The sequence below is a fragment of the Lygodium microphyllum genome, chromosome 8 (assembly GCF_053477565.2).
Source record: "Lygodium microphyllum isolate KBCC chromosome 8, Lygodium_microphyllum_v1.1.10, whole genome shotgun sequence".
NCBI classification, from domain to species: domain Eukaryota; kingdom Viridiplantae; phylum Streptophyta; class Polypodiopsida; order Schizaeales; family Lygodiaceae; genus Lygodium; species Lygodium microphyllum.
In genome coordinates this window covers 105,967,437-105,979,554 of record NC_141142.1, presented here as the reverse complement: position 1 = coordinate 105,979,554, position 12,118 = coordinate 105,967,437, and the positions used below count along the sequence as shown (strand labels likewise).

The window sequence follows — 12,118 nt, the reverse complement described above, 5'->3', positions numbered from 1 at the left end:
AGTTGTCCAATATACTTGGATTGTCTCATAATGATGCCCCCCTCTCGATGGTGGCAAATTGGATACCCAAATAATAGTGAAGTAGACCAAGATCTGTCATGGCAAATGTTTGCTGTAAATTAGCCTTAAATGTTGCAATTTGACCAGCATTGGTCCCAGTGACAAGCATGCCATCAACGTAAAGCACAAGAATAATAAAATCAGATCCTTGATGTCGAATGTAAAGAGTAGCCTCGGTAGGGCTTTTGTGAAATCCAAGATGCAATAGATGAGAATGTATGTGGGTGTACCAAGCCTGTGGAGCTTGCTTTAAGCCATACAAAGCCTTCTTGAGATGACAGACTTTGTGCTGAGAGCCTTTAAGTGCAAATCCTAGAGGCTTAGAAACATATACCTCTTCAATGAGATATCCATGGGGAAATGCTGTCTTGATGTCTAGCTGATGCACCTCCCAATGAAATTTTGTAGCGAGGGCAATAATACTCTTGATGGTAGTAATGTGAGAGGTAGGGGCAAAAGTCTCCTCAAAGTCAATTCCTTGTTGTTGGGCATAGCCCTTGGCAAAACAAGGCAGGCTTTGTACCTATCAATAGAACCATTTGACTTTATTTTAATTTTATAAACCCATTTGGTACCTATGGTACGCTTGTTGTGAGGCAAGTCACATAGCTCCCAAGTGTCATTTAGATCGATGAAATCAATCTATCTTCATTGCTTCCACCCAACGATCGTTTGAAAAAGCATCTTTGAGGTTCTTCATTGCATGTTGTAGCCACCAATGCACATGTAAGAAGATTACATTGATCCTTGTGAGCAGAGGCTCGTGGGCGGGCAGCCATAGGAAGAGGCTGTTTGCTGTCTTGAAGAGTGTCTAACAGCCAACGAGGGACTCTTTTAGGCTGCTGAATTGCAGCTCTTGATGCTGCTGCCTTGCAATAAATGTTATTGACAGCCTTGAAGGTAGTTAGAGCTCCTCCATCTTTGGCAGACTTTGATGGAAGCTCACAACTTGGAGATGGCTAGTATGAATACAAGAAATGCTAATTGCTCCTCTTAGGCCCTAGGAATGGTTGAAGGCCTATGATGCGCATACGATGAAGCATGGAAGCTTGAGACAAGTGCTTTGCCAACATGTTTGTTGCGTTGTTTACCATAGGATTGTAGGTCATCTCATGGGCTACGCATTGATGCCCTTTGATCCATGATCCAAGCTCCCTAGGTAGTTAATTTGTCATTGAATGCAGATGTTGCCCCTAGTGTCGTAGCACTAAGTGACGGTTAGGGTTTATTTTAGGGTTTCCTATGACGGTTAAGCCATTAGGGTTTCATATTTTATTATTTAAAGATACTTTGTGCCTCAATTTTACAGGAGTGTGGCATTATTTAGTGTGATCACCAAGAGCGTTGTACTCTTTCTCTCTCATTAATTCATTACTTCTTATTCATGGTTGAGTGTTGTTGTGCATCAATTAATTCTTTCATTCTCATTCATTTCCATTAAGTTAATCGCTCAATTACTACACGCCTAGGCCAACAGTGGTATTAGAGCTAGGTTCCTTCATTGTGCTCACCATCGCTTGCGATCATTTGCCACCAGCCATTGCCATTGAGCCCTAACTTGGCTGGCTGCCCCATGAGCCATTGGTCCCTGCGTCGGCTCAAGTTTGATTGGCAATTGCACACTTTGTGCCGCCATCTTCGTTGAATTGACGAAACTTGACTCACCGCCCTTAAAGGCTCGAGTATCTCCATTCTCCGCTAGTGCTCTTGCAGAATCCTCACGCACCTGCAATCTAGCCGCCATTGTTGCCTCCAGTTCGCACATTGGGTGGCATCCAAATAACGCCAGCTGAACTGAGTGCAGTAATTGCCACGCCACTGCTTGGAACTGCTGTTAATTGCCGCTTGTCCATCATCTCAAGTGCTGCTTGCGACCGCCTTTTACCTATCGACAAGTTGCTGCCTTTCCTGCCAATGAGTCACACAGCTGCCTGCTGTCCGACGACACGTGAACCGACAACCTGCACCTTGTTCCTTGGGCCCTGCCGACAAGCTGCCATGTCATCACGATATTTTGCTGCCTTGTTCTCGATAGAGTCAAAATCAAAAACATTAAAAAACAATTCATTTGTTATTCTCCACCAAGCCCCTATTTCTGCCTATTGCCTCATCTAAGCTCGAATTGGGCCAAATTTGGGGGTTTTCACTACACTTACCCAATTTGGTTCAAATTTTCAACAAAATTCAGGCATTCTCCATCAATTTCATTAGATTCTTTATCAAATTGAAAGAAATTTGGGATTGGTCATCATTGAATTTGGGGCTTTTCAACAAATTGATTGAATTTCACCCCAATTTTGCTGCCTAATTTGGGGCTTTTAAAGAATTTGGCATTCTTCATTGAAATTGAGGCAAAATTCATCACCGGGCGTGACATTTGGCATCTTTCAAGTAAAAATTTTACAAAAATAATCAAAATTCTCTTCAATTTCCGGATAAAATTTGGGCCTTTTCAACATTCAAGCCCAATTTTACCCCAATTTCTTCGGAAAATTTGGGGCTTTTCTGAAATTCATTAAATTTCATCAATATTGAGGTTCAATTCACCTTCTAGCATGGAATACGACAATATTTGGGTAAAAGTTTACCCAATTTTTTCAAATTCTCTTCATTTTTCAAGTAAATTTTTGGGCTTTTGCCCAATTCCACCACCGAGGCGCCCAAAATTTGGGGCTTTTGCCTCAATTCATTTTCTTGGCCCTCGACGTGCTCCAAAATTATATTATTTGGCTGTTGGCCCTGTTCTTTCCCAACAGTTAAGACAAATTTGATCATTTTGGCGTATTATTGAGCAAATTTTCACTATATTCAGCTGCTGTCCACATTATTGCAGCATTTCCAGCCGTTAATATCTTATTTCAGCATATTTCAGATCAATGCCTTAATCGGGTAATGTTTATTTTTGAAATTAATTATTTTCGGCATATTTTCTCTCCTTGGCAGGCAAAACAGCAATAGAAATTATTATTCTTTATATTATTCAACTTCATTAAAGCAGGCAACATATCTTCTATTAGTGATTTATTATTGTTCGGGCATCTATTTTCTCTCTTTTCACTTGCAAAATATTATTTTATTGCTGATCATCACTCATGGCCAGCAATAATAATGATTTGTTGGGCATGCTTGGCTCCGATGACAAGTTCAATGGCACCAATTACCCAATGTGGGCTTACATGATGCGACATGTTTTTGTCGTGAAGAATCTATGGCATATTGCCAACGGCACTGACCAAAGCCTGGTCTCTCCAACACCGGCACCACCTCATGCTTCCACATCTTGAGGTGGCTCTCATGATGCTGAATCCTCTTCTTCTTTGGTAATGCCTCCCACTCAAGATCAGATTCAATGGGATGGCCATGACGCCCAAGCGCATGCCCTAATTGCTTTATCCATAAAGAGAGCCATTATTCCACACATTCGATCATGCAAGACATCCACGGAAGCATGAGATAAGCTTGCATCATTATATCAAGTGCGCAATGATGCACGCGTTGCTTACCTACGTAAGCAATTGGAAGATGTTCGTATGGAAGGAGGAGGGCATAATGAATGCCTATCTCACTGACATAAAAGATCTTATTGAGCAATTATTAAATATCGATGAAGAAGTTTTCGATAACCAACTTGTTTTGATCACTCTTAGTGGTCTATTAGAGTCATATCAAGTTTTGCTACTACCTTGCGGTTGGTAACTATGGGCAACCAAGTTACCTACAACTTTGACCAGCTTGTGTCTCTTTTGTTATAGGAGGAGCAAAGCCGTCTCAACTGCAATGCTTCCATGGCAACCGGATATACTTTTTCCACCCATCATTGTGGAAAACCCAAACCCAAGCTAAAAAACAAGGTTGCTGGTAAAAAAACAACAAACTTTCATGCTGGTCATCCTTCTTCCTCCACCCCTTCTACATCAAAGACACCCTTCCATGCTGGTCCATCCTCTTCCAATCCCTCCAAGGATCTAGTCAACAAAGCTAAGAGTTGTAATTATTGTTGGAAGACAAGGCACGACATCACTTGATGTTGTAAGCGCATTGTGTCAGAGAAGGATTCCGGTCTTGCTCTTATATATGAGACCGTGAACTATTCTCAGTTTAAGGATTATACCTAGAATCTTATTTCCATCTCAGCCAGTGCTACTTCCGAGTTTCGCGTCATTTTTGATGGCCCCCGATGTCTGGTATATGACGATCAGATTTATTCTTCCATTGTTTTGATATGCACCTCACTAAAGGTCTCTATCGTCTTGATACTTACGATCAACAACTTGCTGAAAATTCTATTGTCAGTGTCTTTTCATGATACACATTTATGGCATCGGAGGCTTGGTCACATAAACTATCAAGCATTGGTGAAGGATATGGTCAAAGATTTTCCAAAAATTCACTTGCCATCAAATCACATTTGTGAAGGTTGTTTACTAGGTAAGATGCATTGATTCTCCTTTCCTAAGGATTTTCATGTTCATTCGCTATCTATTTTGCATCTTCTTCATAGTGATGTTTGTGGTCCTATGTGGACCAAATCCATTGGTGGATTTTTATATTTTGTCACCTTCATAGGTGATGAATCGTGATATATGGGCTGCAATCTAAGTTTGAAGTCTTCTCTTACTTCAAGACATTTATTGCTATGGTGAAAACCGAAGCGGCTTTCACATTTGGAACCTTTGCATTGATAGGAGGGGTGAATATCTTTCCAAATAGTTTTCAGAGTGTATTGCATCTCGAGGAATTCATCATCAATGCACTGTTCCTTACTCTCCACAACAAAATGGAGTAGCGGAGCGGAAGAATAGGTCACTCATGGAGATGGCAATATGCATGCTGAAGAGTAAGAATTTACCTAATTCCTTTTGGTTCGATGCTATTCTATGTGCCGCTTATATTTTGAATAGGTGTCCCACAAGAGCTTTACACACCATCACTTCTTATGAGGCGTGGAGTGGCTCCAAGCCTTCTCTCTCTCTTATGTGAGGACTTTCGGATCATTGGTGTATGCTCATGTGCCTTCTCATAAATGGCATAAGCTGGATGATAAGGCTATTCATTGCATATTTATTGGATATAGTCCTGAAAGTAAAGGGTATTGTCTTTATCAACCCTCTACAAGTAAGGTTATTGTCAGCAGAGATGTTATCTTTGCTGAAAATACTTCTCACCCCTTGCTGGACTGTCAAAAACAGCCTATTGTTGATGCTTTAGATATCTTTGACAGCTTACTACCACTTTTTCATAATGGTTCCATGGCTGATCCTTCTTCTCAGCCTTCATTTCCACCATCTACAGATACATTACAAGAGTCTATTCAGCCTGATTTACAGCCACAACAGCATCATGACACCTTGTCTTCAAAGGAGCCCCCTATTTTAGATCAATTGGAGCATACAAGGGCTGAAATTCAGCAGCCTAAAAGAGTCCCTCATTGGCTGCTAGACACTCTTTAGGACAGCAAACAGCCTCTTCCTTTGGCTGCCGGCACATGAGCCTCTGCTCGCAAGGATCAAGGTAATCTTCTTGCATTTGCATTGGTAGCTACAACATGCAATGAATAACCTCTATGTTATAAAGATGCTTTCTTGATGATCGTTGGGTGGAAGCAATGAAGGGAGAGATTGATTCCAATTTCCATCCATCAAAATGACACTTGGGAGCTAATGTGACTTGCCTCATGGCGAGCGTGCCATTGGTATCAAATGGATTTATAAAATTAAAAGAAAGTCGGATGGTTTTATTGATAGGTACAAAGCCTGCCTTGTTGCCAAGGGCTATGTCCAACAACAAGGAATCGACTTTGAGGATGAAGGGTGCGAGAGGAAGAACTCAGGTAGTGTGTGCGTAAATTGAGGTGTATTTAGTAGTGTAGTGGAGAGAGAGGGAGTGGAGAGTCGAGAGATGGGTGTGTACCAGTGTGGTACACACAAAGAATAAAAGAATGTATTTATACTTAGGGTACTGTACACTTACACATGCAAGGGTGTGTACATGTGTAAATAAATATATACACAGGAGTAGCGTAAGGGCCTTTACACCCAAACAACCTTCCACTTAGGTCCTAAGGAATCCTTTAATCAACTCCCACTAGCCGAATGCAATGCTCATGTTGAGCCTTTGTGAGACTTTTAGTGAGAACATTTGCAGGTTTATCTTGTGTTTTGATCTTAGTTAGTGTGACTAGACCATTTGTCAAAAGATTACGTACTAGCGAGACAGTAGGGTTTGCAAGGAGGAACATGGAGTGAACTCCGCAAACATGGAGAAGAGAAGAGAAGAGAGAAGAAACTCTGATGAATGGAATGATGAAGATCTGAATCATGGAGTGAATGTGATACAAGGAAACAAGGGTGCCGTAGCACAAGGAAGATGATGACGACAGCCACAAACCACGAACCGTAATGTCCTTTTGAAGGGGTGTGAGGGCAGTGGAGAGACTGGAGAGAAGAGGTGATGGACTGAATGAATAAGCCGTGAGGAATGAATGAGAGTGGCCTATAAATAGGCATAGTCAATCTAGGATGGCGCTCCTTTTTGGGGTTGCAAATCCTAAACGCAAAACACAGAAATGCAAAAAACGCAAACTGCGGGTGAAGGGTTTCTCAACACCCCCTCTTAGGTCCAAAAAGGGGAACAAGAGAAGAGTGAGATGGAGATACAATGCTACATGCTGAAGAATGCTCATGCAACACGTGCCACTTGGATAGTGTCCCTTGTGGGAAAATTGTTCACTTGCCCAAGCGCCCTAGTACAAAGATGATGAAAACATGCAATGCATAGGAGGAATGTTGGACTTTGTGTGGTGCCGAGTGTCAAAAGATGACGTACCAGCGAGACAATAGGGTTTGCGGGGAAGAACGAGTTACCCTAACCCTAGCTGTGTTCTTTTATCAGTCTATGCTTTGTCGTACGGTTTCTGTTTTTGTTTCTGTGTCAGGGCATTTCTTTAAACCCTACAATCAGGACACATTCACAAGCAGCAACCTAATAGTCATTGGTTAGTGTCGAATATTGCAGGTGTCCTCTTGGATGTTCAAGGATGTGACACCATGGCTGCCTCCCAGCTCTCCCAAAGATTGGTTGTGAAAATAGCTAGTGTGATAACTGTTTGTGAGCAACTATATTTTCTCCATTTAACCATAACCTCTTTAGACCCAAATAAGCTATCTTGGACGATGGATCCTTCAGTCTAATTTGGGATCTACCTACCTGCATAATGGTTGCCTGCTCCTGGATTCATCCAATGAGATGTATTCCTGAGGTAGTGCATGTGTCATGGCAGCACATGGACCCCTCAGTGGGTTACAGTCAGTCTTTTCAGTCTGATATACATCAGTCTCAGATCTCTGAAATGGCCAGTATCTCTCTGTCTTTTCCATCTTAGCTCTTCCAGATTTACTTTTAAGTTTCAGATCCCAAAAAGGGGACTTCACTCAAACCCTTTCCCTGCTCAGACTTTGTCTAGGCATGCACCCACTTGGAGAGCTCAGCAGGATCTTAGCTGCTTCAAATCTTCGTCTTGATCTTCATCTAATGCTGCCCTCCTCCCACTGAGTATGCTGACCACTCAGGGGTGTGCACGTTGCTATCATAGTTTGAAGTTCACAAATAATGCTTGTTGACTTGATAGCGTGCTATGATTTGTTCTCTTTGCTCTTTCTCTACCGAGCTCTATCAAATAGTATATCATTTGTATTGGCAGACATCTGCACTTGATTGTAACTCCTAACTTTCTTCTTGCTTATCCTGGCTTGCACCTATAAATTGTTGTACTTAGTCAATAGTCAAAGAGTCCGCATTTGCTTTCTGGTTAGTATGAGGTGTATTATTTTTAAGTGTACAGTCAGTGTAAGAAGTTTGTTCATTTTGTATGTGGACTTGCAGGCCCAGCAGTTATTTCAAAAGGATGCACAAACGATCACACCTGAAGCTATTGAAAGTGTGAAAGCAGCGCTTGCAAGTGGAGATAATGAACATAAGGCAGAGGCCAAGAAAAAAGCCATACCTCGAAAGGCAGCAGGACAGACTTGGGAAGACCCCACCCTTGCTGATTGGCCTGAAAGTAAGTAGTAGTAGTATTGTGTCTTTGCACTTCACCTTTACATGCAAGTGATAGAATGGTTCTCTGTTGGGTATATGCTCAATGACTGCACGACTGTCTGTGGTAAGTGATAGAATGGTTCTCTGTTGGATATATGCTCAATGACTGCACGACTGTCTTTTGTAAATGTACTATCTCAGCTTGTTCAAAGTTTTGTGTAGGCCTTGCAAATCCGGCATAAACTTTTCCTCATGCAACATTAGGAAAAGCCAAGTTTCATCTAATTTTTGCTTACTGACAAGTATGTAAATGCTGCAACATTAGGGAGATGAAATGAAGTATATAATGAATCTGATGTGCTGCTTAATGTCTCTCTGGGACTTCAGAAGGACGCGAGTTGTTTACACTGCTAGATTCTATTTTTCAGAAAAGATTCAAGCAAATGTAAAGGGCCCCTATTGGCAAGTTTAAGTGTCTATATCAAGAAGACATTTGCTATCTATCTTAGCAATAATGTGGTATTGCTTGCTGTGCTCATTAGGAGTCAACCTTTGCAATAGATGACTCACAGTAAGTCAACAAATGGAACAGGTAGTGGAATTTGGCAAGGTACATGAGCGAACAACTCTATCTCCTGTACATGGTAGCACCAACAGGATAGTGTTCTCCTGAACAATGTGTAATATTTGTGTTCATTGGTTTGGCCGATGTACTATATTTTCCCTGAGCCTCATTCAGTAGTTTCTTTTGCAACAGAAATTCAATGCCTAAGAAGTAATGTTACAAATCTTAGCCTGTCAGCTCCTATATCTGCTTTTCATATTTTCTTACCTTCCAGAAAATCTTCACAATCTGGTGGTCATGTTTGCAAGTAACTTGAACATCTCTTTGGGGCTTGACTACTTGTTATGTTCTGGATAAACTTTGCAGCAGTGAAGAATTCCCAAATATTTAGTGTTTCTCTTTTGCTGGGCTTCGGCTCTCTCGCTTTTCTGATGTCCTTCTTATAGTGTATTCTTTTTTCCTTCGCCATGCCAAGTTCTTAGTGCCTCAAACTTTCTGTGTTGCTGAGAAGTGGGTTGTCTTGTAGATGATTATCGCTTATTTTGTGGAGACTTGGGGAATGAAGTAAATGACGAAGTCTTGACAAAGGCATTCTCACGGTTTACATCATTCAATATGGCTCGGGTACTAACATGCATTATCCATAACTTCCCTTATGAATTTCAAAGGATGCTCACAGTTTTAACTTTGTGTGGATGAAAGATCTTAAAGAAAGTAAGATGAAGGTAAATTTAGTTTAGAAGTTTTAGCAAATAATGTTTAATTTGTGACAAGCACAATGAGTACAAGCTAGGTACTTTTGTGTTAGAAAGAGCTTATTGTACGTTTCCCAAGCCATTTTAGTGTTAAAAAAACACGTGCTTGATATCAGTCAGCAAGTATCCGGCATTGGAGTTTTGCTTTGCATTGGTTTCAAAGGTAGTTACTTGATCTTGTATGTAGAAGTTAACTTGTTTATGGGATAGGCTATGTGTCCTTTGCACTTCATCTAGGCAAGTCTTTCATGGATGGTTTTGGTTCACCACCTTAGTTTATTCACTTCTACATGTTTTCCTAATCATGGATATTCATGCTTGTTTCTACTGTGCATGCCACACTTAACATGAAGGTGGATCCAGGATGTAGGTGGTCATTTAGGAGCTTGCTTTGATGGATGGTTGCTGATATTTTTGGTTGAGTAGATAGCCGTGCTCTTGCTTTTGTAGTTTCACCTACTTGTGCTTTGGCATCTCATTGATTTTCAGCATCAAATATCTTAACTTCTCAGTTTTTCTGATTTTTTGTCAAAAGCAGATCCCAGATGATATTAGATCCAAAAATTAGTTATTTTATTTTTGCGATTCTGGGGCTGAGTACTCTAATTTGATCCACAATCTTCAGATTGAAGAGTGCAGAGCACTTTTTTCACTTGAAACATCTTGAACTTGCAATATTGATTTTGTCAAAAAAGAAAACAATCGTGTTGGGTCAAATTAACAGGTGATGAAATTATGGTTGGGACCTTGACTGCTACATAACTAATGTGCATAGAATGCAACTCCGAGCTCTAGATGCAATGGAGGTCCTTCCAAGCTCTAATCATGAGCTTATGATGCACATGGGTCCTTCACTAGGCACAGGTGAGTCTTGCAAGTGATGGCAAGCCATGAATTTTGGTGGGTGACCTCAAGCAGTTTTAGCAACAGCAGTTGAGCAGTGTGGGAGTGCAAGGTTGAAGAGGAGAGTTCATTTTTTATGATGCAAGTTGGTGGTGTTGAGCCAATGGTATAAAGGCTTTTGTGCAGTGCATCTGCCTGAGAGGGTCTCTCCCTCTCCCTTTGTATCTTTTGGATGAGGTCTCCTTAAGCATATTAGGTTTGTACTGAGGTTGGGTGTTGAACCCTAGATTGGTCCAAGGTATCTGCAAAATGTTTCATCCTCGAAACATTTCACCCCTGAAATGTTTGTTTCAGGGGTGAAACAAGTCGATATTTCAGCATCAAACATCTCAATCTTGGGCAGGTCCTATAGTGACACACCATTGAAACACCTGAATAATCAGGTTGATATATGAAATATTCAACAGTGAATAATGTCTTTCTAGAGTGAAATGGCTAGGCGATTTCCCTCCTAAAACACATTTCACATTTCAGCTGTACTGAAACGTTTTCTTTGTATTGTTGCAAAGAAAGTTCTGCTTGTACAGGGATTTTGTGGGCATATTCTTTCATGACATGATAGTGCATTCAAAGAATAAAGAAGAGAGAATCACAAGCATTTGGCCATTGTCTTTGATGAACTCAAGAAGAACATGCTAGTAATCAATGATAGAAAGAGTAAATTCTTCTTGAAAGAAATTCATTTTTTGGGGCATATTGTTGTTGACTATGGAGCTCGTGCATGTACCAGCAGACTATGGTGGGTGGAACTCCATGGATGAAGAGAGAGAGAGAGAGAGAGAGAGAGAGAGAGAGAGAGAGAGAGTATATTAACGTCTCTAAAAGGCCAATGTGGCCTATGAGACCAAAGCATTACATACAATTATGGTGTGTTTCTCATCTGGAACGAGAAAAGATGAAAAACATGCCTATAAGACTGAAAAAATGAAATAGTGTCCTATAAAAGGGAAACATGTCAATGATCTAAAAGTGAAAGTAGAAAAAGGAAGACTCTCCATCAGTGAGATGTTTGTCCTCTAAGGAGGTGTATCTCTGCATGGTTGAGGCGTCTCGGCATTTGTCTCCTGTGGCGCTCAATGATGGCTTTAATTTGTCTGTGGTGTGGATGTCTAGGCCTTCGTCCGGGTGGACGTGGGCGCCTAGACCGGCTAAGTGCCACTGCTCTATCCAAAGGGACACCTATAGAAGATGAGGTCCAATGATGATGTACTCCTGTAGGCTATGTGGCAGTAGTAGTGGTATCTGCCATACCATGTCGTGTATCGGTGAAAAAGTCAGTGACTGCTCTCTATCTATGTGAGCCGAGATGTGGGGGCCTCCTACTCTGTAGAATTGTTGCTCTGCGCCTCTGGAGCTCCAAGAGGAAGAATCCCAAGCATCTCTGATCCTCAAACTGAATGATCCGTCTCAAGGGTCCAAAACCCTCTTGAAACAGACAATGGTATCTACCTCGTATATTATAATATACAGTGCATCGGCAGATGTAGTGTTCCTCTGTCTCTGGCTCTCTGTCGCATAGTGGGCATATGCGTTCCTCTGTCTGTATACCCTCCCATCTACCTGTCTCAATCCTTAGGTGGTGGGATGAGGTGCGGATCTGGCCAATAATTGTGCGTAGTCCAGAGGCAGCTGTGTGTCCATGTAATTGGGTCAGGTGATGAAACCATCCTCAAATACCTGAAGGAAGTGGGTCTGGTAGTGTGCCATCCTCGTGCCATGGGGGGAGGGGGGTCAGATCCAGGTCTTCTCTGTATCTAACTTCAATATGTCTGGTCTGATTACATGGTTTAGCTCTGAT

The 12,118-nt window shown here is 41.4% G+C and overlaps 1 protein-coding gene across 1 annotated transcript in view; it reads left to right on the top strand.

Annotated features, from left to right (window-relative positions):
• Positions 1 to 9,361, top strand: part of LOC148032695 (uncharacterized) — a 30,937-nt gene extending 21,576 nt beyond the window's left edge. The window contains exons 2-3 of the mRNA XM_087683955.1: positions 7,942 to 8,119; positions 9,189 to 9,361. Of these exons, the coding sequence (XP_087540081.1) occupies positions 7,942 to 8,119; positions 9,189 to 9,361 (351 nt within the window). The remainder of the gene's footprint in view (positions 1 to 7,941; positions 8,120 to 9,188) is intronic.
• Positions 9,362 to 12,118: the final 2,757 nt, after the last annotated feature.